Here is a 26910-nt window from a genome sequence, read left to right on the forward strand (position 1 = left end):
CTTATAGGTACTTTACCACACCCCTATTACAACACCCGATCACCCTCACCGTTATACTCCTTCCACCCTGCATTACCACCCTATCAGCTTTCAGATAACACAATTATTCTTCCATCCACTCTACTACCTCCATTCTGATCATCTGACTTTATATCTGTTGTGTCATCAAACTGATTCCAACCACTTGACTCCTCCCACATTATGTTATACTTCTCTTTACTACCGCTTCTGCTAGCCACTTATATACTCACTTTGTATGAAAACCAATAGCTTAATGGGTATCAGTTCCATGCTGGACATACCATCACCCCAGCTTTAGAATATCCCACTTTTAGCCATACCATTAACATTGGGTACAACTCAACATCAGTTTCAATCTTAAAGCATACCATCCCCCGAAACATTAGCTCAAGATCCAGACACTACTACAAACTTTTAAACAAACTCCTGAGGCTTATCACTAAGTATAGGCCTAGTCTTATACTCAGTGGTGACATTCACCCCAATCCAGGCCCATCCACCACAGATACAATTTCCCTCTCGACCAGCAACCCAAGGCACAAAACTATAACCAGTAGACCAACTAACTCTCTCCTTGTCTGTCATCTTAATATTAGGAGCATTAATAATAAGGTACACGAATTGCATGTCCTCCTGGCTGTCTACTCCCCTGATGTTCTCTGTCTATCTGAGACCTGGTTAAAACCTAACATTACTGGCAATGAAGTGCTACCACCCGGATATAACATACACAGGCTGGATCGTGCTTCCAGGAAAGGCGGAGGGGTGGCTGTACTCTATAACTCTGAGTTGAATGTGACAATAGATGTTATTCAACCACCTCAGATCAATAACTCAGAGATTATTGCCACTAGATTGCAACTTAACAAAAGTAAAAGCATCAACATCATCTGTATGTATATTCCCCCAGGTAGTAATGTAGCCACTCTTGGAGACACGCTTCATTGGCTATCTTGTCACTACCCCCAAGAAACACTAATACTAGGAGACTTTAACATTGACTGGGATTCTTGTTCCAAAGAATCCTCTTCTACCCACATCAACTTGCATGCATTTACACAAACCATTACCACCCCTACCAGACTAGGTAAACCCAACCAAAAAGATAGTATACTCGACTGGGTACTCATAAATAGTAATCCCCAACTGTACACTGCTGGTACCCTCCCCGATGACCTAAGTGACCATCTTCTCACTTACATAGTTAAGGATAAAGCCATTACCCCACAACAACCCCTACTCAGAAAAGTCAGGAGCAAAAGAAACTTTGACCCTGACAAATTCCAACTGGAACTTAGCTCTTGCAATTGGTCCATGCTAAAACACCTACCCTTAGAGGAGGCAGTTGCCTATTTTAACAACAAATGTCTTGGAATTCTTGATCTACATGGACCTGCCCACTCAAAACGTACAAAAGCAAGAACTGCACCATGGCTATCTAAAGAGACAAGACAAAAAATTACCAGCAGAAACAAACTATGGGCTCAGTAGCGTTCCACAAAAGACCCCCATGATCAAGGAAAATATAGGTATGCTAGGAATGAAACAAAAACAATTATTCTACAGGACAAAAAACAATACTACTGCAATTTACAGACAACCAACAAGGACAATCCTCAGAAGTTCTGGGCAGGGCTGAACAATCTACTCTGCCCTGGTAAAACATCTACACCTATCCCTGCTGCTACCATTGATAAATCCCCAGAGGAGGTCTCTGACAGTTTTAACCATTTCTTTACTGAAACAATTCAAGCTCTAGCTAGGCAATTACCTTCTAGCACCCCTGCCCCTGATACTTCTACCTCCAAAAGCCAACTCTCATTCTCCTTCCAACCAGTGTCCACATCTCTTATCCGTAACATGATCAAAAATTTAAAACCTACCACACTCTCCACTGACCAGCTCCCCGCTGAGTACCTTCAAAAATCACCTGATGCCATTGCCTATCCAATATCGATACTAATCAATCATACCATAGCAGAAGCTAACATTCCCACCATCTGGGAAACATCCTACGTAATCCCACTACATAAAGGAGGTTCCTCTATGGAATTCTCCAATTATAGACCTATAGCTATACTTTCTCCACTTGCAAAGATTATGGAAAAATGTATGCAAAACAATTTATGCACCACCTAATCCAAAATCACCTCATGGCAGATACCCAGCATGGTTTTCATCCACACCATAGCACAACCTCAGCATTAATGGCTTTTACCAATACCATAAACAATAACCGTAACAATAATCACATATCCTCTGCCCTATTCTTGGATCTTTCCAAGGCATTTGACATGGCTGATCACCAACGTCTGGTCCACACCTTGCAAACTTTCCACCTTGATACTAATGCCCTTCTTTGGTTTACATCCTACCTTAATGGAAGACAATAGGCTGTCCTATGGCAGAACAAGCTCTCTAATCTATTACCAAACACCCTTGGAGTACCACAAGGCTCCATATTAGGCCATCCATCTTTATTAATGACTTGTACACAGTCATACCAAACATCAGCTGTATCCAATACGCTGATGACTCCACCCTGATTTGCTCAGCTACTTCTCCCACAGTCCTGAGGGTCGCTACCCAGTCCCTCTTTAATACCGTAGAAAATTGGCTCTCTGAACGTAGATTGTTACTAAATCCCCAAAAAAACTAAAATGCTGTTATTCTCTCCAACTCATAGGTCTGCCGCCTTCACCTTTACCATAAATGCAAAAGATGGGACAATAATTTCCCCTGACCCCTCTACAAAATTACTAGGTGTCATTATTGACAATAACCTAAAGTTTGACCTACATATAAATCAAACAATTAAGAACATCAATAAAAAACTTGAGTCACTGTATAGAATAAAAGCCTTCCTAACCCCTCCAGCTAAGATGGCTATAGTTCACTCTCATCTACTCTCAACACTTTTATATGCCTCCCCCCTTCTCTCCAATCTAAACAAATCTGTACTAAATAGACTGTCAACCTGTTACAATCATATTGCCAGGTTTGCCACTGGAATGCCTTTTAAAACACACCACTGCATCAATTGAAAACAGCTTGGGTGGCTAGAACTTCCCAGTCTCATACAATATAACCTGCTGATCATGGCTAACAAAATCCTCTATAACCCAGATAACACACCAGCCCTTCAAAATATTATTACCCCCCCACACACACAACAATCCAAAACTGCTTCGATCCTCGAACAAACTTCTAATTCAGACAATCAAAATCAACAACACTGCTGGAGATGCCTTCTTTGCTAACACTGCAGGCAGAGCCTGGAACTTACTTCCAGGTGATATTACTTTGCTTTCCTCCCTAGGACAATTTAAAACTAAACTCAAACAACATGTGGCATTTAACTGGCTTTGCCACTGCAACAAGCCCGGGTAACTTTCAACATGAATGTGAATAACCCAACTAACTATTTATTGTTAATTTTTCTCCTGACTATAGCCAGGGGTATATCATGTCTGTCTATGTATTCGTTGGTAATACTACTTATGTACTTTTGTTTTACTTGTGTTATTGTATCTGATAACTTGGAGCTTACCTCCCCGGGCCTCCACTGAAAATGGACATGGCTCCAGTTGGACTATCCCAGACAACAAATGTAAAATAAAATAAATAAAATAGTTTTCAGTATACAGTAGAGCAGGTTCATCTGCATCAGGCCATTCTCGAGTTGTTAGCAGAAATAGGATGTTTATGCATTTTTGTATATTTTATTGAAAAAGAAGTATGATACATGGAAAGCAGTGCCAGTTTATTCAGTATTTTGTAAGTCTTCATCTGATACCATGAAGTACTCATCCTGTACCACCTTAATCATGTGTGCTAACTCTAACACCATCCTTGCCCCTAACCCCAACTCTGCACATTACATTATATTACTAAAACCCTTTCTACAATAGTATTAATAAACAAGACACATAGACATACACACTTAATATATTCCACTAACAAAGCATAACACAAAATCTATCTCCTTCTGTAATCCACACTTTAACCTGCAAACACTCACATGTTCAAACTAATCCCTATAATGTGATCTTGTACATTTTTACAAACACCACCTTTTCAATCAAACATTCATTTTCCTGCCTATTCTTACTTGCCTTTATTAGATAACACTTTAATTCAACCATATAATATTCCCACAAATAAGCATTCATTTATATGCACAGTTATCTTTTGTATATAAACTGTTCTGCCAAATGAGTATTCTATTTTATTACATACACTCACACACACACACACACACACACACACACACACACACACACACACACACACACACTCACACACACACACACACACACACACACACACACACACACACACACACACACACACACACACACATGCGCATACATGCACACACACACACACACACACACACACACACACACACACACACACACACACACACACACACACACACACGCACACACACACACACGCACCCACACACACACACACACACACACACACACACACACACACACAGCCATAGCTGGCTCATTCAGTACCCAGTGCTGCTCTTCGATCTGTTGCCCTTTAATGAAAAAGGTCCATTCTCCAATCTACCTGGCATTCCATGCCTCAGGAGCAAACTATGAACAAGGTCTCTTTCTTTACCTCTCAATTCTAAGTTGAAGAGACAAAAAAAAGTCATATTTCTGTAACCAGTGGCTTGCTACAACTTATCAGTATTAATATTCATTCAAAAATGCCAGTACAATAATGAATGCTAGTACTACACTACCAATGGAGCAGCATTTCTAGATCATGGCTCCAACACCTTGTACCCAGGGCAGCTGCCCCCTTGCCTGTATACACACACACACACACACACACACACACACACACACACACACACACACACACACACACCCATGCACAGCCACACACATGCACAGACACACAGATGAATAACTGAGGGGGGCAGACAGTGCTATATACAGATTCATATACAGGATACAGTTATACAAAATGCTAAGATCTTCATTACAAGTGTTAGTAGCTTCATAAGTCCATAGTCTCCTAAAGCAACCTACACTGACTATTATACCTTTACCTCAAGTCAAGTTTTTGTCACTGATGAACCAGACCAACATGTGGTACCCATTTGTGATTCATCCCTTAGTCATGGCATCAGAGTGTTTGATGTATCTTCACTGGGCTGGACAAAGCTACATGGGAGATATCAGTCAAATCTAGGAATACTCTCATAAACATATTGGAAAGTTTGTTTTTGAATACATGTGTCAATCAGCCTTCTGACACTTTTCAGCTGCTAAGAAAAAGTCTGATAAAGTGCTGATCCAAGCAGAGGTACAGTGGACTTTTACATCCAGAAGTTCAGTAACAGAGCTACTTGGACAAAGGTTGTAGAGTTGCAACAAGCTTCATAGATGCCTGATGTCCTGATTGGCTGACAGCATGTTATGTCTGCATATGTTTTCAGACCCAAAACAAAACTACATTATAGTAGAATGCAACATCCTTTCAACTAGAAACAATATATACATATTTTTTACTGAAGTAATTTTTGCTCCCCTTATATGGCTAGTATCTGATCGAATGCAGCAAATTTCAAATCAGCTTGTGACAGGTCAACCAAATAACAGTGAAGACTTTAGAACAAAATTATGATTTTTAAATCTTTAATGGTACACATATACTTTTACTGAGTAAAGTTATAGAATCATGGGACTTAGCAAGAAGTGTGAGTCCGGAATAACAACAAGAGTGGTTTCAGGAATGCCTTTCCCCTTCCTATATCTATGGATATGAACATTATAAAAAACATCTTGACAGTTAATTGAAAATGTATTCTGGGCAACAGAGACATGGCTCATATACTAGGTTCGACTCCACTGTTTGCTTACAAAAACAGATACAATATAAAAACCATTTTAGAAAAGTCTACACGGACAGGCAATATAATAGTAGGGGAAAGGATGGGCACATTCAGATTTAAGTAGTCTCACTATATAGCAAACAATTCAAGTATTACATTGAATGCTCATAATATGTTTTTTACTGCTAAGAAAAGGTCTGACTGCCCTTCTATTGAGATAATTTATTTGGCCATATGTGACTCATGTTCAAGTTTTTATTCAGGTAATACACTGAGCTGTTTAAAACGTAAGATCTGTGAACACAATTAAGCCATTAGAAAACACGATGCAGACAATGCACTGGCTAAACATGCTTTGACTTGTGAAAGTTTTAGGAAGTATACATTCTTTGTCATTGACTCTGTAGCAATCCAGGCTTTAGAAGGTGATTACAGGTTCACCTGGAATACTGGGAATATAGATAGCAAATAGCATGTATGGCAGATCGACCCCTAGGATTAAATGATATGATCAACATAAAATGTTTTATTTTGGGAGTTAATTATTAGTTTAGAACAAATATACCCAATCTTGTCTGAATTTATAGGCTAAGTAGAGGCTAAGTAGGATAGAGCCTGGTTATCATTTGGATGGGAGACCTTTTGGGAATATCACTTTTTTGACAATGGATTTTAACACTTTTTTTTGATTGGTGGAAAAAGGCAACCAAGCTCTATGACCGGTTCTATTTTCTGATTGGTAAAAAAAAGACATTAAGATCTATTGATTTGGCTTGTTTTTAGTGCATAATGATTGACCCTGATATCAGGAGATGTTTCTTTTTTGAGATTTCTGAAATTAATTTAAATAGTAATGTATATTTCATTGGTTGCATGTACTTTGAATAGTTGATTGGTTGTATGGATTTTGTGGTGCAAAGCCTGGAGAGTATTTAAAGTTATGGAAATATTATGTAATAAGATTCTGAGGAAGTTCTATGGGGATATATTAAAGAATGAAAGTGCTTAATCTTAAAAGGACTCTTGTGGTTTGTCATTTAGAACTTGACAATTGGTATGTTGTTGTTGTTGTTGTGTCTTTTGGCTTTTCCCGGTTAGGGCTCGCCACAGCGGAACTCCGGTCCGCTCATGATTGGCAGTAGATTTATACGTGCCGAGTTGCCAGCCCTGATGCACAACCTTCAACGAAATTACACCCATTCACGCATGTCTCCAGACAGAAGACACTCTAGCTGAGAATCGAATGGGACAATGTCTTACTGTGAGGCAACAGCGCTACCGCAGCACCACCACCTTGAACATCATGGTGTCATCTGCATATTGAACAAGAGTGGTGACTTTATGTTGAAAAGAAAGGGTCTTATTGATCACTGCAGTACCACCCCATCTGGGTCTGACAAAAGTTAAAAAGTGGAATTAGAACATATTACTGTTTCATCTTCTATCACTAAGTTAACTTTCAAACCAAGGAACAGGCTATGAAGGCTGCCAGCCTAGCCAAATAGAATTTTATAGATAATTCTGTCATGTGTAAATATAAATGTTGAAATACAGGCTTGTTTTCTTAAATGCAAGACTATGCTGTGAAATGTTGAACTTAAAACAATGTAGCAACATTGCCCTCTGCTGTAAAGAAAGCTAAGTCAAGCATTCCTTGTATGTCCTTTGAAGTTCAAATTATTTCATGACTGTCTTTGATGTTTACAATTTGACCCTGTCTGGGCTAGATGAAGGCATACTGCCTATTGTTTTAACTTAAGGAATAATTACTACAGTTTACATATGGCATGTCTTTTATTGATGTAGTTTCCTGCAGCTGCAAGATAATAAAATAATGCAGTATCTGTCAGCCTGGGAACACCAGGAAAGTGAAAGAATGATGTAATGTTTATCAGAACTGCAATTTCAATTTAAACAGAGAGAATCAGAAGGCATTAAGCATTTTTATCTTAATCATCCAACTCACAGCACTGTCTTGCTCATATGTAAGTTATCTTAGACTTGTGTTTTCTTTTAGGAATAGCTAGGAACTAGAAAGATTAGACTAAGTGTTTTTCTGTGATGTCAGAAATGTACTACTGAATTATTTTAAGTATTTCAGTGTGATCTCTGAACTAGCACTATGTAGTAGAAAGTATTGTCTTGTGGTTTTAATTATTTATTATTAAATATCTTAAAACCTTTTAACTGTGGCTGGTGTGTGTAGAGATAAGTTAAGCTCTAGAGTACATTGCATATTTATAGAGTTTACTGTCCAAGTCACTCCAAATAAACCTTGACTGATTAGTCACACTTACCAATTGTATAATAATATTGCACAGTAATAATTGGACATAACTTTAAGGGCCTTTGAGTAGCTGATAATTATTAGTGGGTGGTGGCAGCTAGTACTACCGTATAGTCTGGGAAAAAGGGGCACAGCTGGAGAACCTGTGCCAGCCTTCCCCAGGAGTGTCTGTGTGGTTGCTTAAACTCTTCTCAAAGTGTGTGTGTGTCAGCTACTTGGGCAGGGACATGAAGCACTGGCTGGACAAAAAGGGTGCTAGAGGTTTTAGCTTGCCCACTAGGCTGAGATCTGGACCCTATAGCTGTGCCAGTGGGGAGTCTTGCTGGGAACCTGGGGAGCAAAGAAGCAACCAGCCCCGGACTGACTGTGATCTCTGTGTGCTCTTAAGGGAAATTGCACTTTACTGTGTGTATTTGTTATCCGTTCCTCATATATGAGACGCCCTCTCTGGTGTTAGTGGTGAGAATTGAGGCTCCTTGATTGCTGGGCCAGAGCACAGGCGTCACACAGGCATTATTTACTTTTGTTGACTATGTTGCTCCTACTAAGCCTATGGTGTATTTCCAGGGGAGATTCAGTGTCATATTTATACATATTGGGGGAAATGTGTTTGAGCTCCTGGAAATACTAACCTCCTTGTGTGGCTTAGCATGGGAGATATAGCAGTACTGAAGTCTTGATGCACAATTGTCATTGGAAAGGCATAACAGAGGCTACATTGCATGCAAAAATGATTAGCACTGATACCAAGAGTGAGGTCAGCACTGGCACACTAAATCTTTCAGTAACTTATTCTGGGAATTTCAGTACGAGTAATTTGGTGTGTGGTTTATACGGAATCAGGCAATCAGAGATGATCGGTGTAGAAAGCTGTAATAGCTGTATGATGAGAAACAAGTAAGAATAATGCTGATCATGTTGTTACATGTTATTAGGTTAGCACTCTGAAAAGACTCCCTGTTGTAATTCTTGAGACTCTTGTGAATTGTAGAAATATGAAAAAAAAGCAACATTAAAGGAGAATAGCTAATGTTGGTAATCACTGCTCTGCTTCGAAGGTATTTTTGCAGGGGGATAGCCCACCCCCCGCACTTCCAGACTGCAGGGCAACAACCTCACAGCCTTGCTACGTATATATACTAACCCTGACATCATCATACCACAAGGAATAGGGAATCCACTGAGGCTGGATTTATTATATACAAGGCCCCATTTTCACAAATTCTGTATCTTTGCTCCAGGAGTCATGCTTATGAGTCTTGGAATTTAAAAGTGTTACAATGTAGGGCAGTTAACTGATGCACAGGTAACTCTGGGTAATAAAGAAAACTATTACTAGTATTATCAAGAGTTCATCTGTGTTTACAGTACCAAGAAGTAACCTGGCAAACATTTTGAGATTAATTCAGTCAGTCCATAACAGCAGGAGGCTAATTAACACCTTTGTTCCCTGAGGTCTTCTAAGCCAGGAAACTACATGCTTCTTTAGAGCTTGTCTCTCTACTCAAAACACACTTTATTATATTTACAAGCTCTGATAAATTATGCGAGTAACAAAAAACATAAAGCATTAAAGCTCTGTGGTAGAGAATGGGCTATACACGGTTTGTTGTATCAAAAGTCTGCCTCAAGATGTTTTTATATTGCAGATTTATGAAAGAAAAAAATGTATTTTGTTAGCAAAAATTAATAATGTTATGGTCCAGCAAAGAGTTGTTTCTCTGTAAATGTGCAAGAAAGACCAAAGATAGCAATAGTATAATTGTTCACCTCTTTGAGAGTTACAAGAAGAGATAGCATACTGCTTTTCTGTGATATTTATGAATCTGTGCAGATGAAGTGTAAAATATTTTCACAATATTTCAAAACAATATTAATCTATAAAACCATTTGTGTTAGACGGCAAGTATCAGTGGTAATACTGTGTGACTTCATGTTTTGTATAAGATGGCACCATTTGTTGACCTTAGGTCACACAGCTTTTATGAAATTAATGCAGTTATGAAAACAGAAGTAATAGTCATAACTGGGTTACCAAAAAAGCATTTATGTCTCTGATTGTATTCGTTTATCCACATTTTGATGCAATTTTGTAACTAATACTCACTGCTTGAATACACCACCCCTGCATGACAGTATCACACTCTGTTTTTGCATCAGTAATTTAAACATGGAAAATGCCATATTTTTTCATAACCTTTTTGCAAATAGGCCTTAATAATTCCATCACTGTAAATTCCACAATGATCATTTTAAAATGTATACTTAGCAAATCATGTCATCTTGTAAATGCAGTTATACCTCAAATTTATGGACTTCTGAAAATTCACAAAAACTCCATTGATCCACTAATGTGACCCATAGTATCAGGCAAGGGATGGGCTATGGAGTCTCTGTCTATATACGCTGAGAAACAGCTGCACCCTTTCCCTGATAAGGTTGCTACTATATTGAGAGATACTTAGCAATTTCTTAGCAAACTGTGTGAATGGTGTAGTATGCAGTATGTGGAAGGTGCTATATTAGTAACGATGGATGTGACCTCACTTTTTACATGTATTCCCAACACAATAGGTATTGATTATGTTAGACTCTTTTTGAGTCATTATTCTGAATATACTAATGATAAGATATATTTAATTTGTACTATTCTAGAAATCATTCTAGAACATAGCACCTTTGTGTTTACTGATAAGTTTTTTCTATAATGCACAAGGGTAGCCATGGGCATGGTATGAGCTAACAGCTATGCCATTATTGTTTTGGCTGAATGGGAATTCCAATATGTGTTCTGTGATAATAACATCTTTTCTAGATTCATTCCATATTATGGCTGTTTTGTGGATGATGTATTTTTTTGTATGGGGCAATATGCTTGAAGCATTGTATGAATTTGCACAGTATCTAAATGGTACCAGTGACTTTCTTCGTTTTACCTTTGAACATTCATATGAACAGATATGTTTTCTGGATGTCACTGTGATTAAGACAGAAGAAGGCATAGAGTAAATAGTAAATCCTGTAAAGTTAATAATGTTGTACATGCTAGAAATTCCTCACAAAGAAGATCCTAGGGCTCAAACACATGCCCTACACAGACAGACTAAAAAAAATGCAGCTATACTCCGCCTCATATCGCCTACTTAGAGGCGATCTCTGCTTGGCATACAAAGCCATGTCAGACCCAGTGTTACTAGACATGCTTCATCTGAAAAAGACTCAATCCCACATGATCCAAGGACCTAAACCTCATCACCACAATAGACAGAACCTGCTGGAGGGACAGGTTCCTAACCCAGAGACAACCCATACTCTGGAATAAACTCCCCATTCATGTCAGGCAAAGCATCTCAATGGCCCTCTTCAAGAAAAACCTTGATGAATGGATGGTTATCAGGAAATTCACCCCAGGGATCATTTCAACAGCCTTGCTCAATAGGAGTACAAGGAACTAACGCCCGGCAACAGGACAACTGGGTATGTACTTGGGCTAGGCTTGTGTTGACTCCAGGGCCATTACCCTAGTACTCACCTATGAACATGTGAAGCATGCACCCTGAACACATCAAGCATAATGCCTCAAAGGAACAATTTTTTAGGTCAGCACGACTCCATACAAGAGACAGTGACATGTATGAATCTTTTTACAATTTAACCGCTAATTTTCTGGAAAGAGGTTACAGTGATATTAGCATTACAGTGGCACAAAATGATACCATCTCTTTCAGAGTACTCGAACTAGACCATTTTTTTGAGAACACCTCTAATTATGTCAGCACAAGTGGTGACTCGTCCTCTCATCCTTTACAGATGTGTCTTACTTATTCAAATGACACTAGTTCTATCTGCACTATAGTTAAGAAGCACTGGCGAGTACTGATGTCAGACAAGAAATGTAAGGAGACATTAGGTAATTCATCTTCCTTTTGCTTTAAGAACCGTCCATCTATCAAAAAGATGCTATGTTATAAGCCACTTATAAGAAAGCAGGTCAGCCCTAGTATATGTAAGGTTGGCACCTTTCCCTGTCATCACTGCAATATGTGTCAATATATTAGAACAGATGACCAATTTGTGCATCCAGATACTGAGCGTATTTTTGATATCAATGTTTATGCTAACTGCAGTATGTGCAATTTAGTTTATCTGGCATCTTGTGAGAGCTGTAGAGCTTTCTATGTTGGTAAGACCAACCAATGTTTGAGGGACCGTATTAGTGAGAATTTGTATAGTATTAATAGGTATTAATAGGTCTGATCAGAAGAATGCTTTTTCTAAACATGTTAATCATGATGGAAGTAATCATTGTTTTAAATTTATGGTCCTGTAAATTTATAAAATTGGTCTAAGATGTGGTGACATCAGATCATGTACTGAATGCATTGAAATAAAATGGATGATCATTTTACAGGCAACAAAAGGGAAAGGGTTAAATGAATTTATACCTATTAAGCCAGGCTTTCTTGCCCTCATTTGTACCTGCTACACATCCTCAGAAACCAGGTACCTAAAAGGAATTAAGACCCTATCATTCAGGCAGTCAATTGAAGATGATTGATGTTGGGGTGTATCAAGCACCCCTGTGTTCTTGTATGAGTACATCCATTCTGTGAGAAAGCCTGTGGTAATGGCCCTTGGCCATTTCCAAAAGAAGGAAGAACCTTGGTAGACTGTTCCAGAAGGGAATCACCATAATGATCTTGGTGGATTCCTTCTGAATCTTCAGAAGTACCTTGGATATTAGTGGAAAGGGTGGAAAGGCACACAAGAACATTCCTGTCCAAAGAAATGAAAAGGCATCTGTCTTCCAGGCCTTCTTGCATGGAGTCCTGGAACAGAATTTGGGAAATTGATTGTTCAGAGAGGAGGCAAAGAGGTCTACTTGAGGAACTCCCCACAGATGAATCAAATATTGGAAGATCCTCTGATCTAGTTTCAATTCATGAGGGTCTGCTCTGGTCCTGCTCAGCATGTCTGCCACACAACTTTGCTGTAACAGATTGTAGGATGCCTGTAGAGTGAGACAGTACTGTGAACCTATATCCCAAGCTAGCATGGCTAGTCTGCAAAGGGGGTACACCCTGGCTCCCCCTTGTTTGCATGTGGTATACAAACAAGCAAGGGGTATGACCTGGTTCTTCCATGCTTGTTGATGTACCACATGACTGCGGTATTGTCTGTAACCACTTGAAGAAGTCCTGGGGACCAAAGATGGTTCATAGAGTTGAGTGCCTTGAGAAGGGCTAGCATCTCCTTGATTTTATGTGATTCCATCTGTGCTAGGTGTCCCATACCCCCTGTACTTTTATCCCTTTTGAAACTGCTTCCCAAGAAATGTCCAAAGTATCTGTGGTGACTGGCTGCTTTGGAGCAGGGAGGGAGAAGGGAAGTCCTTAATTTAAGTATATCTGTTGTCTCCATAAAAAAAATCTCTTCTGACAAACCCCATTACTGGGATCTGAAAAGATAGTGTGTCGATGCTAGGACCAAAGAGATTTCAGATATCACTGCATCGTTCTCATGTAGAGTCTTGCCAGGGGTATAATAAGAATCATAGACACCATGAGACCCAAAATCTTGAGGTATTACCTCACAGTGACCAGAGTCTGATTGGAAATATATATCAATAAAGATCTATTTTCCCTGTAGTAGAAAAGCTCTTTGAACTGAGGTGTCTAGTTGAGTCACAAAAGACTTTTGAATGTTCTCTTGGAATCCCAGCTTGTGCAAAATCACTCTCACCCAAGAGAGAAGTTCCTGACATTTTGAAAAAAGACTCTGCAAAGATAAGGAAGTTGTCTAAATGTGAAAAAAATGTGGATACCCTGTAGCCAGCAATGAGGTATAAGTGGAGCGTGACACTTTATGACCACTCTTGATGCAGTGTATAGTCCAAAAGGTAAGGCAGAGAACTGACAGTGTGATCCAGACACACAAATAACACTCCTCCATTAACACAAACACACTACTGTATACTCAGAGTGCAGGATAACTAGCAACCTGTAAAAAAATAAACCTATAATACAAAACTTTACACTATATAAACCATGTGACATGGAAACAAGAAGAACATCAAATACCTACTGTCTACTTAAATTTCTCCAATAATGAATACAAACACAAGAGATGCCTTCAGTAACACAGTTTAAATCAGAATCTCCCAAACATAAAAATGTTCACTTACCTGTAATGTCCAAGTCTGTAGTCTAAACAAGTCCCAGTAATTCTTCGTGCAGCCATCTCCTACAAATTTAATTGCTTCTCCAGATGACTTGTACAGACTCTACAGAAGAGCTTAAACAGCAGAATATACCCATTATCTGCAAAACTTACTCCAACATTCAAGTCACCTATAACAAATCATGACAGTCATTTATAATCCCACTGTCACCAACCACAAAAAGTAATATTCTTAAAAAATGTAGTAATTTAATAAAAAAAGGCTGCACTAACCTCTTGTCCAACCTTCCCTTATGATTGTGAGTTCCACAACTGAGTGGAATTCTGTACAAAGCAACACACATATTATTTCATGCAACTGTATACCCACCCCCAAACAATTAAGCCAAGCCTTGTCTCTCCACATGATGAACCTAGACAATATCCGACTTTACTACTTTGTAATGAATGCATAAATATATTACACTGGTTAACACATTCAGATAAACACATACATTGAAATGCATAAGACATCTTAAACAGCTCAGCATTTAAACAAGTAACAAGCTAGAAACCAATGCACTTAGCACCTCATCACGTTGGACATGACCATTTTCACCTCTGCTGGCACCCATTGTTTAATCCAGTATGTTCAAGATCAAAAACAATATACAGAGAGCAAGGATGACTGTAGCAATTTTAGAGCAATTAATATGCAAACCAATTGAGTCAGGCTTCTCTTACCACAAACTGAGAATTGTGTGACTATTTTTTATGTATATACTCAATATTTTAGTTAATGTAACAAACTTTAAGAAACTTAATTTTCAGTGGAGATTGATATATTCAGAAAAAAAGATAATAAAGCTACATATACAGTTGTAACAGTCCTATTTATAGGCTTGTAACACTTAGAACAGATGTGAAAAAAATAATTTCAGTAAAAATCAGGGGAACCACAAATATCAGCTGCCCAAGAGGAGAGTTGAGAAACGTGCTTCCCCTGCAAGAACCAAAACCTATAAATATATGAGTTGGGTGAAGCTTACAGAAACTGGCATCTCAAGATGACCTGAAACACAAAAGCAAAAAGAACATTAAAGCATTTTGACTGATATATCTTTTTTGTTGTACTCAAAGAAACATGTTATAGTTTTGAAATGCACTCACCAGTGCACATGCTGTCTATAAACATACCACGCATATACCTTTTGTCCAAGACTTCTTGACACACTGTAAAAAACTCAGCCTTCAGTGCACAGACAGCATATACTCCTCTCGCTCCCACATACTGTCACTCTATGCAGGTCACCCAGGAGTCACCAGGAAAGCAGGCCTAAGCATGTTATGCCCACTAACTCTGCTTCCATACAAGGATGTGACTTAGTCATATGCCATAGGCTGATAGGAGTTGCAAATCAATTGAGCTGCAAGGACATTGCAGCTTTGCCAGTACCCACCATTAATCCTTTCCCCCCTTTTCAAGAAGGGCCAGGCCATTACAGGGAAGAATTTATGAATACCCAACCAATTAGCCTTTTAAAGGCAGAAAGCATGTCACACTGCTTAATGTTGAAAGTTTGTTTATTCTGGAGAGGTGGGTAAACACTGTTATAAATCTGTACCATGTGTATTTATTTTTGTTGTGGATTTATATCTATGGTCCTAGTATTAGCTGAGCTATTTGGTTAATGGATGTATAAGTGTTTTTGGATTACTGGATCCACTGTAACCAGCAAAGTCTCCTTGTGCCATTTTAGTAACACATGATAACCCTGCCCAACTCTAATTTGCATCTTAAAGCAAAAAAAAAACCCTGTTCCAATAATACTACCACTACAGAAGACATTTGGGACTCTCAACACACATTTACATGTGGGCATGCGTACACACACACACACACACACACACACACACACACACACACACACACACACACACAGTTTATCCCATAACCTAATCCTAAACATTCACAATCACACACACTCAATCTATCCTCTTACCCAACCTATTCCCTAACCCTATTATATATGTATTTATTTGTTTTATTTTTTATTCTATTTTACATTTGTTGACCGGGTTAGTCTGACTGAGCTTAGTAGCCCTTTTTCAGCAGAGGCCCGGGGAGAAAAGCTCCAACTAAATATACTAGAAACATTTACATAGTAATTTTATGTAATAAGCAGTAGTAACAAAAAAAAGAAATAATAATACAATACAAACATTTGAAAAGAACACAGTGTCAAATTACATACAGCTTACAAACAGAACAGTAGACTAAATTCTTCAAAAGAAAAAAAAAACTTTGAATTTTATTATTATTTTTGTTAGCAAGATCTGCAAGAATTTTATGGTTAAACTTTGCCTAATGGGAGCAAATACAGCGACAGACCCATTGACTTTGTAGGTATTCTTTGGTATCAAATTTAAATATATTCAGTTGCTTATATGAATAAGTCCCATAATAGGCAAATGAGGGAATCAAACTCCATACCACAGTAACAGCAGCTCACACCCTTAATCCTTTGCATCTACCAGGTAAAATCCATTGAAATTCTCTGACCAAGAAATGAATGTAGGTTGTGCTAGTGACAGAACCAAATTCTAACCCAGACCACAAGGGACCTCACTGAAATTACTGTGGAAATGCTGGGGACTGAACCCGGACCTCCTATATGCAAAGTATGCACTCTGTTTCTGAGTTACATCCTTTCACCAAAGAACATTAGACATTAGTCCCAGTATAGTACTATATATCAATCCCAGTTAGCCTGTTTAGACAGAGTACTAAAGAAAAACAGATCAAAAGAATCTGTGAAACAGATGTGAGATGGTGCTACAGAGATGAAGGACATATTATATCCCCTTGCGTCATCTACAGATTTACTCAGAGTGCAGTTAAATTTGCACTAATATATGAACAGTACATGTGAGAAGTTCCATATAGAAATTACACAAACATAAGAAAGGTGCCAGCCTCTCAGTTTTCTATGATTAAATTTGATTGGCTGGCTCCGACTTGCTCTGTTTAATATAAAGAGCATATCAGAAACCCTAAGACCTAAGTGTTCGTATCATGGACCAGCAATATTTAAGATTGTGATTCACCTTTTGTGTGGGAGTATCTTGTTGCGTTTTACCCTCCCTTCTGTCACATACACTGTGGTAATGTTTCTACCCACTTAAACAACCATTACTGACTGCTACCAAGTATTACAGCAGTTTAATTTACTGATATTGTATATTTAGTAAACAACACACTCAAAGTTCAGGCTTCAGAATATGATTTTATACCAGCAGAGTGGAACTATCTGAGTATTTTGTTATATACATTCCAATAACTTCAGTAACAATTTACCATGCAATCAGAAAAAAAGACAAGAAGCACAAAGATTTCTCAGTAGAATATACTTTATAAGCACAAAAAGGAAGTTATCATACAAGAAAACTGAAGCACCAAAGATTTCAAACTCTAGTCTACCATTTACCAAAAAGGAAAGGGGAAAAAGACATAGAAACATTGCAATTGCATTACTCTACACAGCAAAGCGATAATGACTGGAATGCAGCATGTTGATATATTACAAAGTATTTGTGTTTCTGTTTTCTGTGTTGGCTATTTGAATGTTTTAAAGTACGTATGCAGGATACATGTCATTAACGCTAAGGATGTAAAATTAATGTTTGGGTTGTTAAGCTGGGTGAATAACATTTTCTAAGTAAGTTTTTCATTACTGAAACAGTGTGTTTTTTATTGTTTATTTGTGATATTTGTCTGAAGGGTTAAAATCACTAGCTGCTGCTGCTGTCATAGTAGTCAGCAGCATGTAATGCTGTTAGTCATTTCTGCGTACCCATTGCCAGCCCATCCTGAGGAAGTTAAATATCACCTTGAACCACTGGGACAATTCCACTTAAATAGCCTACCTGGAACTTATATATAAATATATACTACCATCTTTAGATTATGCCAATATGTACCTGTAAGTGTTCATTGCAGCACATCCATGCTAGCAACCTCATCAGGAAGATACAACTAAACACATTCGTGTCCATTACCCTCAAACAGGGCAAGACTAGATAGAAACTAAACAAAGTACAAAAACAGACACACAGACAGATGCAGGCAAGACACACTTAAATAGCCAGCTAATTACCACCTGCCAGGGTGAAAAAAAAAACAAGCCACTCTAATACATTCAGTTTCAAGATGCAGAACAGAAACAAAAATAAGCCCCCAAATGGTTAAACATTTCACTCAAGTGTACATATGTGCCTGGTTACACCACAAGTAAAATAGGAAACTTGCAAAATAGAGAAAGAAAGAAATAACATTAATCTTGCAAAGAATTACATTTTACATTTCACAATGATAGAACATTACTGCAAAAGTATTATAGACATAATTCATACCTAGGTGTATAACTTACATGCATTTCTTGCTGAACAAATGCAAGCAGTGCAGGAAATGAAATCAGTGATTCAACCCAATGTGACAGTCTCTCATAAATAAATAAAAGTTCCAATTACCTATAATATCCTGCAGGTTAAATGATGTTTTACAAATGACTCTCTCAAAAATGAACTAGTATGCACATAGCAAAATATGGCTGTTACCTACAGCACTCTAGTCAGGATTGTTTCCCTTGTCATAAAACCCACTTAGCATATTTTTAAAAAAATAACAAAAAATAATAATAATATAAAAAGAGTGCCCTTAGCTCTCCTCCAGCTTTTCATTCTCAACTGAGACATATCTTTTAGGAAGTTGAAAGCAAACCTCACCTCTTACAATAATGGCTCTTGATTCCCTGGATCAGCTTGCCCCTTTCATCACAGGTTTTAATCACCTCTTTAAAATTTCAGTCCCTTCAATGTGAAGGTGGTGGATTTCCAGGTTGCAATTGGACTGCATTAAGAAATAAGATCGGCAGGCATCAGTTGTTCAGTAACGGTAACGCGGCACAAATGCCAATAACACAATTGTGGTAACGGCTGAAATATAAAGGGTATTGTACAGTTTCAAAGCAGAAGAGTTTTTTTTTTTCTTTTTCTGTCTTTTTTTTCTGTATGTATTTATTTCTTCATTCATTTATTCCTGTTAACCTTAACTTGGTGAATGTTAGTGCAGGGAATCACACAGGGTATAATACCTGCCACAATCAATCAACTACCCCCAGCAATTTTGTTAAAAGAACACTAGAACGTTTGTGAAAAAGAAGGGAAAGATAGATAGATCGAGGAGGGACAGAAAAATCAGAAGGAACAGGTGTATTGTTCTTTTTGTTTTTGCGGGGGAACAAAATAAGAACAGGACAGGGAACCAGGTGATTTACATGGGCAGGGACCGACAGTGACATGGCATGACATAGTGGGAGGTAACTGACAAATGGGCTGGCAATGTTTAGTTCTCGGTCTGAAGTAAAGATCTTGATTTCAAAAGAGCTAGTGCCCCTTTAAGAAATTCCTGAAGTCTGGATGAATAGGGATGCAATAATAAGCATTGTTTAAGTCTAGTGTTACCAGGAAACTTAAAAGAGGAAGCAGAGGTAACAGGTTGTGAAGTGACATCATTTTTTTTATTTGGGCGCTATCAGTAACAGGTTAAAGAAGGAAAGATCCAGAACTGGTTTCCAAGCATTTTCTTTCTTTGGCACTAGGAACATCCTTGAATAAAACTCCTTCCCCACCTGTAAAGAGGGAAATGGTTCTTTCATTCATTGGGACAGCATGTGATGAAGAGCAGGTGGAAACAAGGGTCTGATCTGCAGAATGAAGAATGACACCCTGGAAAGGAGGTATTTTCTCCCACTGCCATCTGAATCGATTTTCAGAACCCATTTGTCTGAAATAGTCTGTTGCCAAAGAGAAGAATGGAGTTTCAGACTTTCTGAAAGAGAAAAGGGGCCAGGGTGGGAGGGGGTCAAAGGTTTCTTGAATAGTCATTCAGACTTGTTGGACTGCCCTTGGTGTTGAGAGGTTTGAGACTACTCTTTGGAACTCCTTTGCCACTTCTTCTTAAAAATCTGTTTACCTAATTTCTGTTGAGACTGTTAAAAAATCTTAGAGATTCCCTGGATCAGCTTGCCCCTTTCATCACACATTTTAATCACCTCTGCAGCAGAAGGGCCAAACACGAAATTTCTATTCATGTGAGAATTTAAAATTGCATTTTTACATCATCTGGGAAGTTCTGAGAATGTAGCCAAGAAAACCTCCTTAAGACGCTACCAGTGGCCATAGCCCTGGAAGAAGAATCAACAGATTCATACAGACACACTGCAACAGACTAAATACATTTATTTCTTCACAAGAACAAACTGTAGACAAAATTCCTCATACTTGCACAATATGTCAGAACAAAATTTAACATATGAGCCTGACAATTTAAAATTCAGAAAAATCAAAGTTGCAGAAGTATACACTTTTTTCCTATTCTTATTAGAAAGAGTAGGATTGGAATTAACTAAGTACTTGGCAGTAGTGGAGTCATCTAAGGCTATAGCTGCTGGACCAGGTTTGGGAATAGTGTATAAAAAATTAAAAGCCTAAGGAACTTTATACATCCTGTCTGCCTTTTAGGGACAGCTGGCTGTCAGGAAAATTGCAGATTGTAAGACATACATCCTGTAAAGCAGACAGGACAAAAAGAACGGCTGCAGGTTCTGGAAAATCCTTCTGTAGCAACTCATAGTATTTTCTGAGGGAATGAGAACCCTCAGTGTTCTCCCACTGAAGCACTGGGATATTCTAGCAATAATAATCTCTGAAAAAGAGATTCTCCCCCTGGGAGAATCAGAAACTGAGCTCTCTTCTGAGTCTAAATCAAAAATCAGAGGACAAGACTCTGAATCTTTCCCTGTATCTTTATGCTGAGATTCAAAATCTTGAATCTCTTCAGGAAAAGAGGCATCCTTCTTTCTTTTACCAGAAAGTACTCTACAGGAAGAATCAATGGCCTGAATTAAACCCTGAGACAGTCCCACCAAACTACTCCTATCCATAGAAAATTGAGGAGGAGTAGATACATGCTTGGTTTTCTGTTTATTTTTGACAGGAAAAATGGGGCCAACCATGTTACTAATGGCAGTAGCTGGTTCTCCAGGGATGGGCACAACATTCTGAGACACAAGGAAACCTTCCATGTTCCCTCCTTACAGTGGTTCTCTCTTGCCCACTGAGGGGACTCCAACAGTTGCAGAGGATATTTCTAGCCCCCAGTCCATAATGGCTGTAGGTGGAACACCAGAGGGATCAGGGGTAAAATATGAGTGGACTGAGGTACAAGAGATGGCCACAGTAGAGTCACCCACTAGTGGCCTCGGCAAATTGACAGCCTGTTGTTGTGCCAAAAGCTGTTAGCTTAATTTTTTTTCTTTTTGTGGCTAGAAGAAGGATCGGATCTGTTAATTGGTCGAGCCAAAAAGGGCATCTTTTTTTCTGGGGAAGCCGATCGACAAATATTGGTAAATCTACCAGTCCACAAAACTACTTTTTGACATAAAAACACAGTAAGATGCACTTTTAAACACTATGGCAGCCCCACAACAGAAAAATAAATGCAATTTCTCTACAGAAAATATGTTATCTGTTAGTTTACACCACTTTTAAACTGGCAGAGAAATGTGTGCTCTGTTTAAAAGTATGCTACAGTCTCGATACAGCCAATTAAAACACATCACTCCTAACTTTAAAGTAACTATCTTGAAGAGGAAAGTAATAAAACATCATTAAATATTAGAAAATGGAAGGTTTTCCCCAAAGGGAACTTATCTGCACAGCAAAGGAAAGCACAAGCTGACTATCGATCCTCAAAAGCCTCAGAGAAGCATACTTTTTGGCAGCAGGAAAGCTCTGTAGGGCTTTGTGCCAAAACTTGGCTTTTACTCATTTCTCCTGGAGCTGCTTGACAGTTTGGATGCATGGAAGGTGCCCTGAAGCTTTGGAAGCTGGCCATTTGTTTAATTCATGGCAGGATATAACCCATCTAGCTAAGGCTATTGCAGCAGTGATCCATATGAAGAACATCCACATCAGACTGGCTCCACATACCTTTCCATGTGTGTGTTGGGGGGGGGGGGGGGTAGATCAATCTACATTAAAATATCAACCTGTTAGAATGATGCACTGGGGCCTTAGTGCTGTACAGAAAGTAAATATAAGCTAATAACTTTTATTAAATATTTTGTCATAGTTGTCTTTTAAATAGGGCAGCCCCCATTTAAATAGCTGCTTTGTGTTTTTGGTATTGTAGCAAAGAAAATAGTCTGAAGAACAACTATATGTATTCTAATGTGAGAAAGTAAATTAGAACACTACTCTGATTTCACTGGTATGATGGTACAGGTAGGACAACAAGATCATTACAAAAAGTAAAACCTAAAACATAAAGTTAATAAAAAAATAATATGTGCAAACTGCTAATGTCCTGAATGTGATAGTATTGTAGTCTATAGTGTGAAAAGGATATTCACTTGTTTTATTATTTCATTACAGGGTGCATTTTCAATTCAGCCTGATCATGTACAGGTATTTCTTTCTATTCTAAATAATTTGCTTGCATGTGTGCTGAGATACAGTTCATCATTTGTTCATTACATATTCACCCATTTATGTATTTTATGTCTGTTTGTTCACTCAGTAAATATTTAAAGTGTTTTAACTAGCTAGATTTTGTGCTGTTTTATTTTGAACTACTTTTTATCAAAGTCAGCAGTTTGCTCCTCTTCTGATACAGTTTTAGTATTTAAAAATGTGCCTGACTTTAGGCCTTTGTCCCACCATTATTTTTGGCCTGGTCCAAAATTCTTGAGCAAAAAAAGTTGAGAGGTATGCCTTTGAGGAAACAAAGTACAATGTTTGCATAAACTATGATGTTTTCTACTTGGAAATGAAGGGAGCTAAACAGAGACTGTGATAAATTGTGACCATAAAGCCCCTGAACTGCATTTGTAAATTAACTAAGAGTACCCAGTTTGGAGCAAAAGCACAAGGTAGGTTACTGCCTGACCAGGAACAGACAGTAACAGCCTGTAGTTCCAGTAAGAGGGTTGTATTGTGCCCGGGGTAATTCAGGGGGGAACTGTCTTTTTCTGCTACCACAAATAGTACATAGCTGTGGAATCAGTTAGCCAACATGATTAGCAGGTGCAACTGAGTACGCAAATAAATGAGAGGTTTAAAATAATCGGTTGGTGAATCAATGATTAATGTTCCTAATAGTCTGCATATTTTATATAAGGTGTATAATATCTCGCTATATTTTAACATGGCGAAACATAAAAAAAAAAAAGGGAGATCTTGCTCTCTTTCTTTAAAACACTGTCTTACTTATTTAAAAATGGGTTTAACATAACGAGACAGCTAAAAAATACGGCAGCGGAGATCTCTTTTTGCTTATTTTAAAGCTGTCTGTTAAATGTTAAACCCTTTCGAGATAGTGTTTTTAAAAAAACAGTTATACTAATGGAAATGTGTCAATCTTAGTGTGTAAGTTTGGGTGCCAATTTTTACATTTTGTTGAAGGAATATACTTTTGTAAAGATTTAAAGGACACTGAAATGGTCTCTTTGCATAATGTCTATTGTAGATGCAGAAAATGAATAAAATATTTGAGAAAAAAACTAAGAATAATTGTTTCATTTTATTCTCTGTCTTTAATGGGTGGAAGAACAGTCTAATGTAAAATACTGTAGCATCAATCTTCAATACAAATTGTTGTGCTGCGTATTACTGAAGACTGTGGCTAATGTTTACAACAAGGTGAAACTGGCAGTTATTTCTGTTTCACTACCAGACTACAGAACATGTAGAAGGCTTCCTTTGTGCTGTACTTTGTAAGACTGCAAGCACCAGAACACTGGGTTGTATTTGTACCTCACTTAAGGACATAATGTAGAAAACAAGTTACTAGAGATATGGGAATCTGTAAAATCTGTGCAAAGATCTTTAAAACTGAAGATGTTCCAGGCATATTCTTTCCACATGAAAGTATAGTTTCTACAAACATTATTTGTCTAGTGTGCTACAGAGTGCTGAAAAGGCATCACTACCCTGACCTATAATGAAAGTTTAAAAAAACACAGCTGTACTAGAACTTAGTGCAGACTGTTGCCTGCATGCAGCATCCCACAGATTAAAAATCCACAAACCATTTGACTGCAGTGGGATAGTGAAAGACTACAAAGAAGTTATAGAGAACTTTTTATTGTTTACTGGGAAAGTCTGACTTGGAACAAAGCCAATTTTCAGTGGTGGCCTGGGGAGAAACGCTCTTGGTAACGTGGGTGGAAACTGGAGTACCCAGAGAAAACCCACACAAACACAGGGAGGATATATAGACTCTGCACAGAAGGCACTCCAGCCGAGAATCAAACCTGAGAACCTCTTGCTGCGAGGCAACAACTTTTCCGCTGCACCACTGCACTGTTTTGAATAAAGATTATTGGGTAGACTTGTAATGGTCTGCAAACTGACTAGTATTTATGTATGAATCTATGAACTGTTTACGTATGTTTTTGCAGACAGTTATATACGGCTGTACTCCCAGTATTTTGTCACTTTTTTCAGGGGTGTCATGACCTTAGAGTAGTATATTTAACTATCAAGGGGAGGGGTCAGAGCCCACAAATTGTGAATAGTAGGGAGGACATAGCCCTCCCGCAAGAAAACTGTGATGTAATATTGGGTTTTTCACTAACCTGCTACCTTCAAATATTGCAGTGGATACTGAATGTAGTTAAACAGCCTGCAGTTAAGTTCTAATAGATCCAAGAAGACCTGTTGAGTATCTGGTCTAGTCTGGTTGACAGTTACCAGTAGCCTCCAAGCAGCTACAGTCTCCCTGCTGCTGTTTTATGCTGTCACTTATCCCAGGCATTCTTGATTCCATTCCTTCTGTAAACATTTACTGTACCACTACATCAGGCATTTTGTTGCAGCTCATGATAAACCACTTCTGCATGAGGCTTCTTAATTCTCTTTATTCCCTTTACAGTATCCACATGTTTTCCTTTCTCACTTATCTGTTCTCCCTCTTTCTCTATTTTATCTTAGAGGAAATGGTAGATGTATCATTGAGGAGTGGCTGAACCTTTTATAGGGGGCAAAAAAATGCTATGGAGAAGGGATAGTGAAGCTGAAGACAGTGGTAGGATTTCAGTATAAAAAGTTAGCAGAAAAGTAGAGTTACTAAATGAGTATTTATTCTATATTCATGGCAGATGTTGTTGTTGGTCTTTCAGCTTTTCCCGGTAAGGGGTCCCCACAGCGGAACTCCGGTCCACTAATGACTCCGGTCCGCTAATGATTGGCAGTAGATTTTTTACGAAATGCCGAGGTGCTAGCTCGACGCCCAACCTTCAACTAAGGCACGCCCATTTACGCACGCATGTCTTTCTAATGCTACCCAGCTGCGGGGAGGACATGCAGACTCCACACAGAAGGCACTCCCAAGCCAAGCCGAGAATCAAAGGGGAGAACCTCTTGCTGTGAGGTAACAACGCTACTGTCATACCACCGTGGCTTACTCTATATTCATGGAGGATAATTACCAATATTATAAAAGACAATAGTTTTGTTTGCTGGGGGGAGTGATCCCGTTGCTTTCACAAAGAAGAGGGCTGAGAAAGTACTAAGAAAAATAAAGGTAATCAAAATTATGTGTCCTGACGAGAGTCATATTATAATAACTAGAGTTGTGAGAGAAGTCATGATAACACTAAGTTTTAATGAATTATGAGGAAAAAGTAAGGTTTGTTATGGCTGAATAGTGGAAATGTGATTCCAATGTGGAGGAGTGGATGCAAGATAAAGGCTGGAAGTTACAGACATGTTAGTCTGATATAATATGTAGAAAACTTACGGATTCCCTGTTGCTGGGGAATGTTAAAGTATCTATAATCCCATGGGTTGTAGAATCTAAGGCAGCATAAATTAATTAATTAATTAATTAATTTTATATATTTATTTGTTTATTTATTCATTCATTCATTCATTCATTCATTCATTCATTCATTCCCATTTAATAACTGGATTGGTAAACTGGTCCTTTAACCCTTTTCATTCACATCCTTAGTACCACACTTGGTACAAAACATATATCAAACAATGTCATGCAGGTAGACAGAGTACATCCAATTAAACAGTAATATACATGCAGTGCAACAGTATACATTGTTATTTCAATAAAACATCTGTATATGTATTTATGTATGTACAACTATGTATGTGGTAAAGCCAGTAAATATGACTCACAGCAGATTTATAACTATGCACAGAAAACTGAGTTCTTTGAAAAGGTAACAGGACATTAAACCCTAAGGACTGGAGTACCTGGGATACTCATACTTTAATAATATATATCATATGCCACCACAAAAAAAGATTAGTAAATAGATTAGGCAGGCATGTACTGGGTCCTAGCAGAAATAAAGAAAGGGGAGGTGAGGAGAGGGAAGGGAAGGAGAGGAGAGGAAAGGGAAGGGAAGGAAAGGGAAGGAGAGGAGAGGGAAGGGAAGGAAAGGGAAGGAGAGGAGAGGAAAGGGAAGGGAAGGAAAGGGAAGGAGAGGAGAGGGAAGGA

The 26910-nt window shown here is 38.3% G+C and overlaps 1 protein-coding gene across 1 annotated transcript in view; it reads left to right on the forward strand.

Annotated features, from left to right (window-relative positions):
• The window catches only part of LOC122804857 (solute carrier family 15 member 2-like), a 1359362-nt gene that overhangs the window by 921148 nt on the left and 411304 nt on the right, over positions 1 to 26910 (forward strand). Inside the window, exon 12 of the mRNA XM_044075020.1 lies at positions 22827 to 22859. Within this exon, the coding sequence (XP_043930955.1) occupies positions 22827 to 22859 (33 nt within the window). The remainder of the gene's footprint in view (positions 1 to 22826; positions 22860 to 26910) is intronic.

The sequence above is a fragment of the Protopterus annectens genome, chromosome 6.part0 (genome assembly GCF_019279795.1).
Source record: "Protopterus annectens isolate FY-2018-M chromosome 6.part0, PAN1.0, whole genome shotgun sequence".
Taxonomy (NCBI): domain Eukaryota; kingdom Metazoa; phylum Chordata; order Ceratodontiformes; family Protopteridae; genus Protopterus; species Protopterus annectens.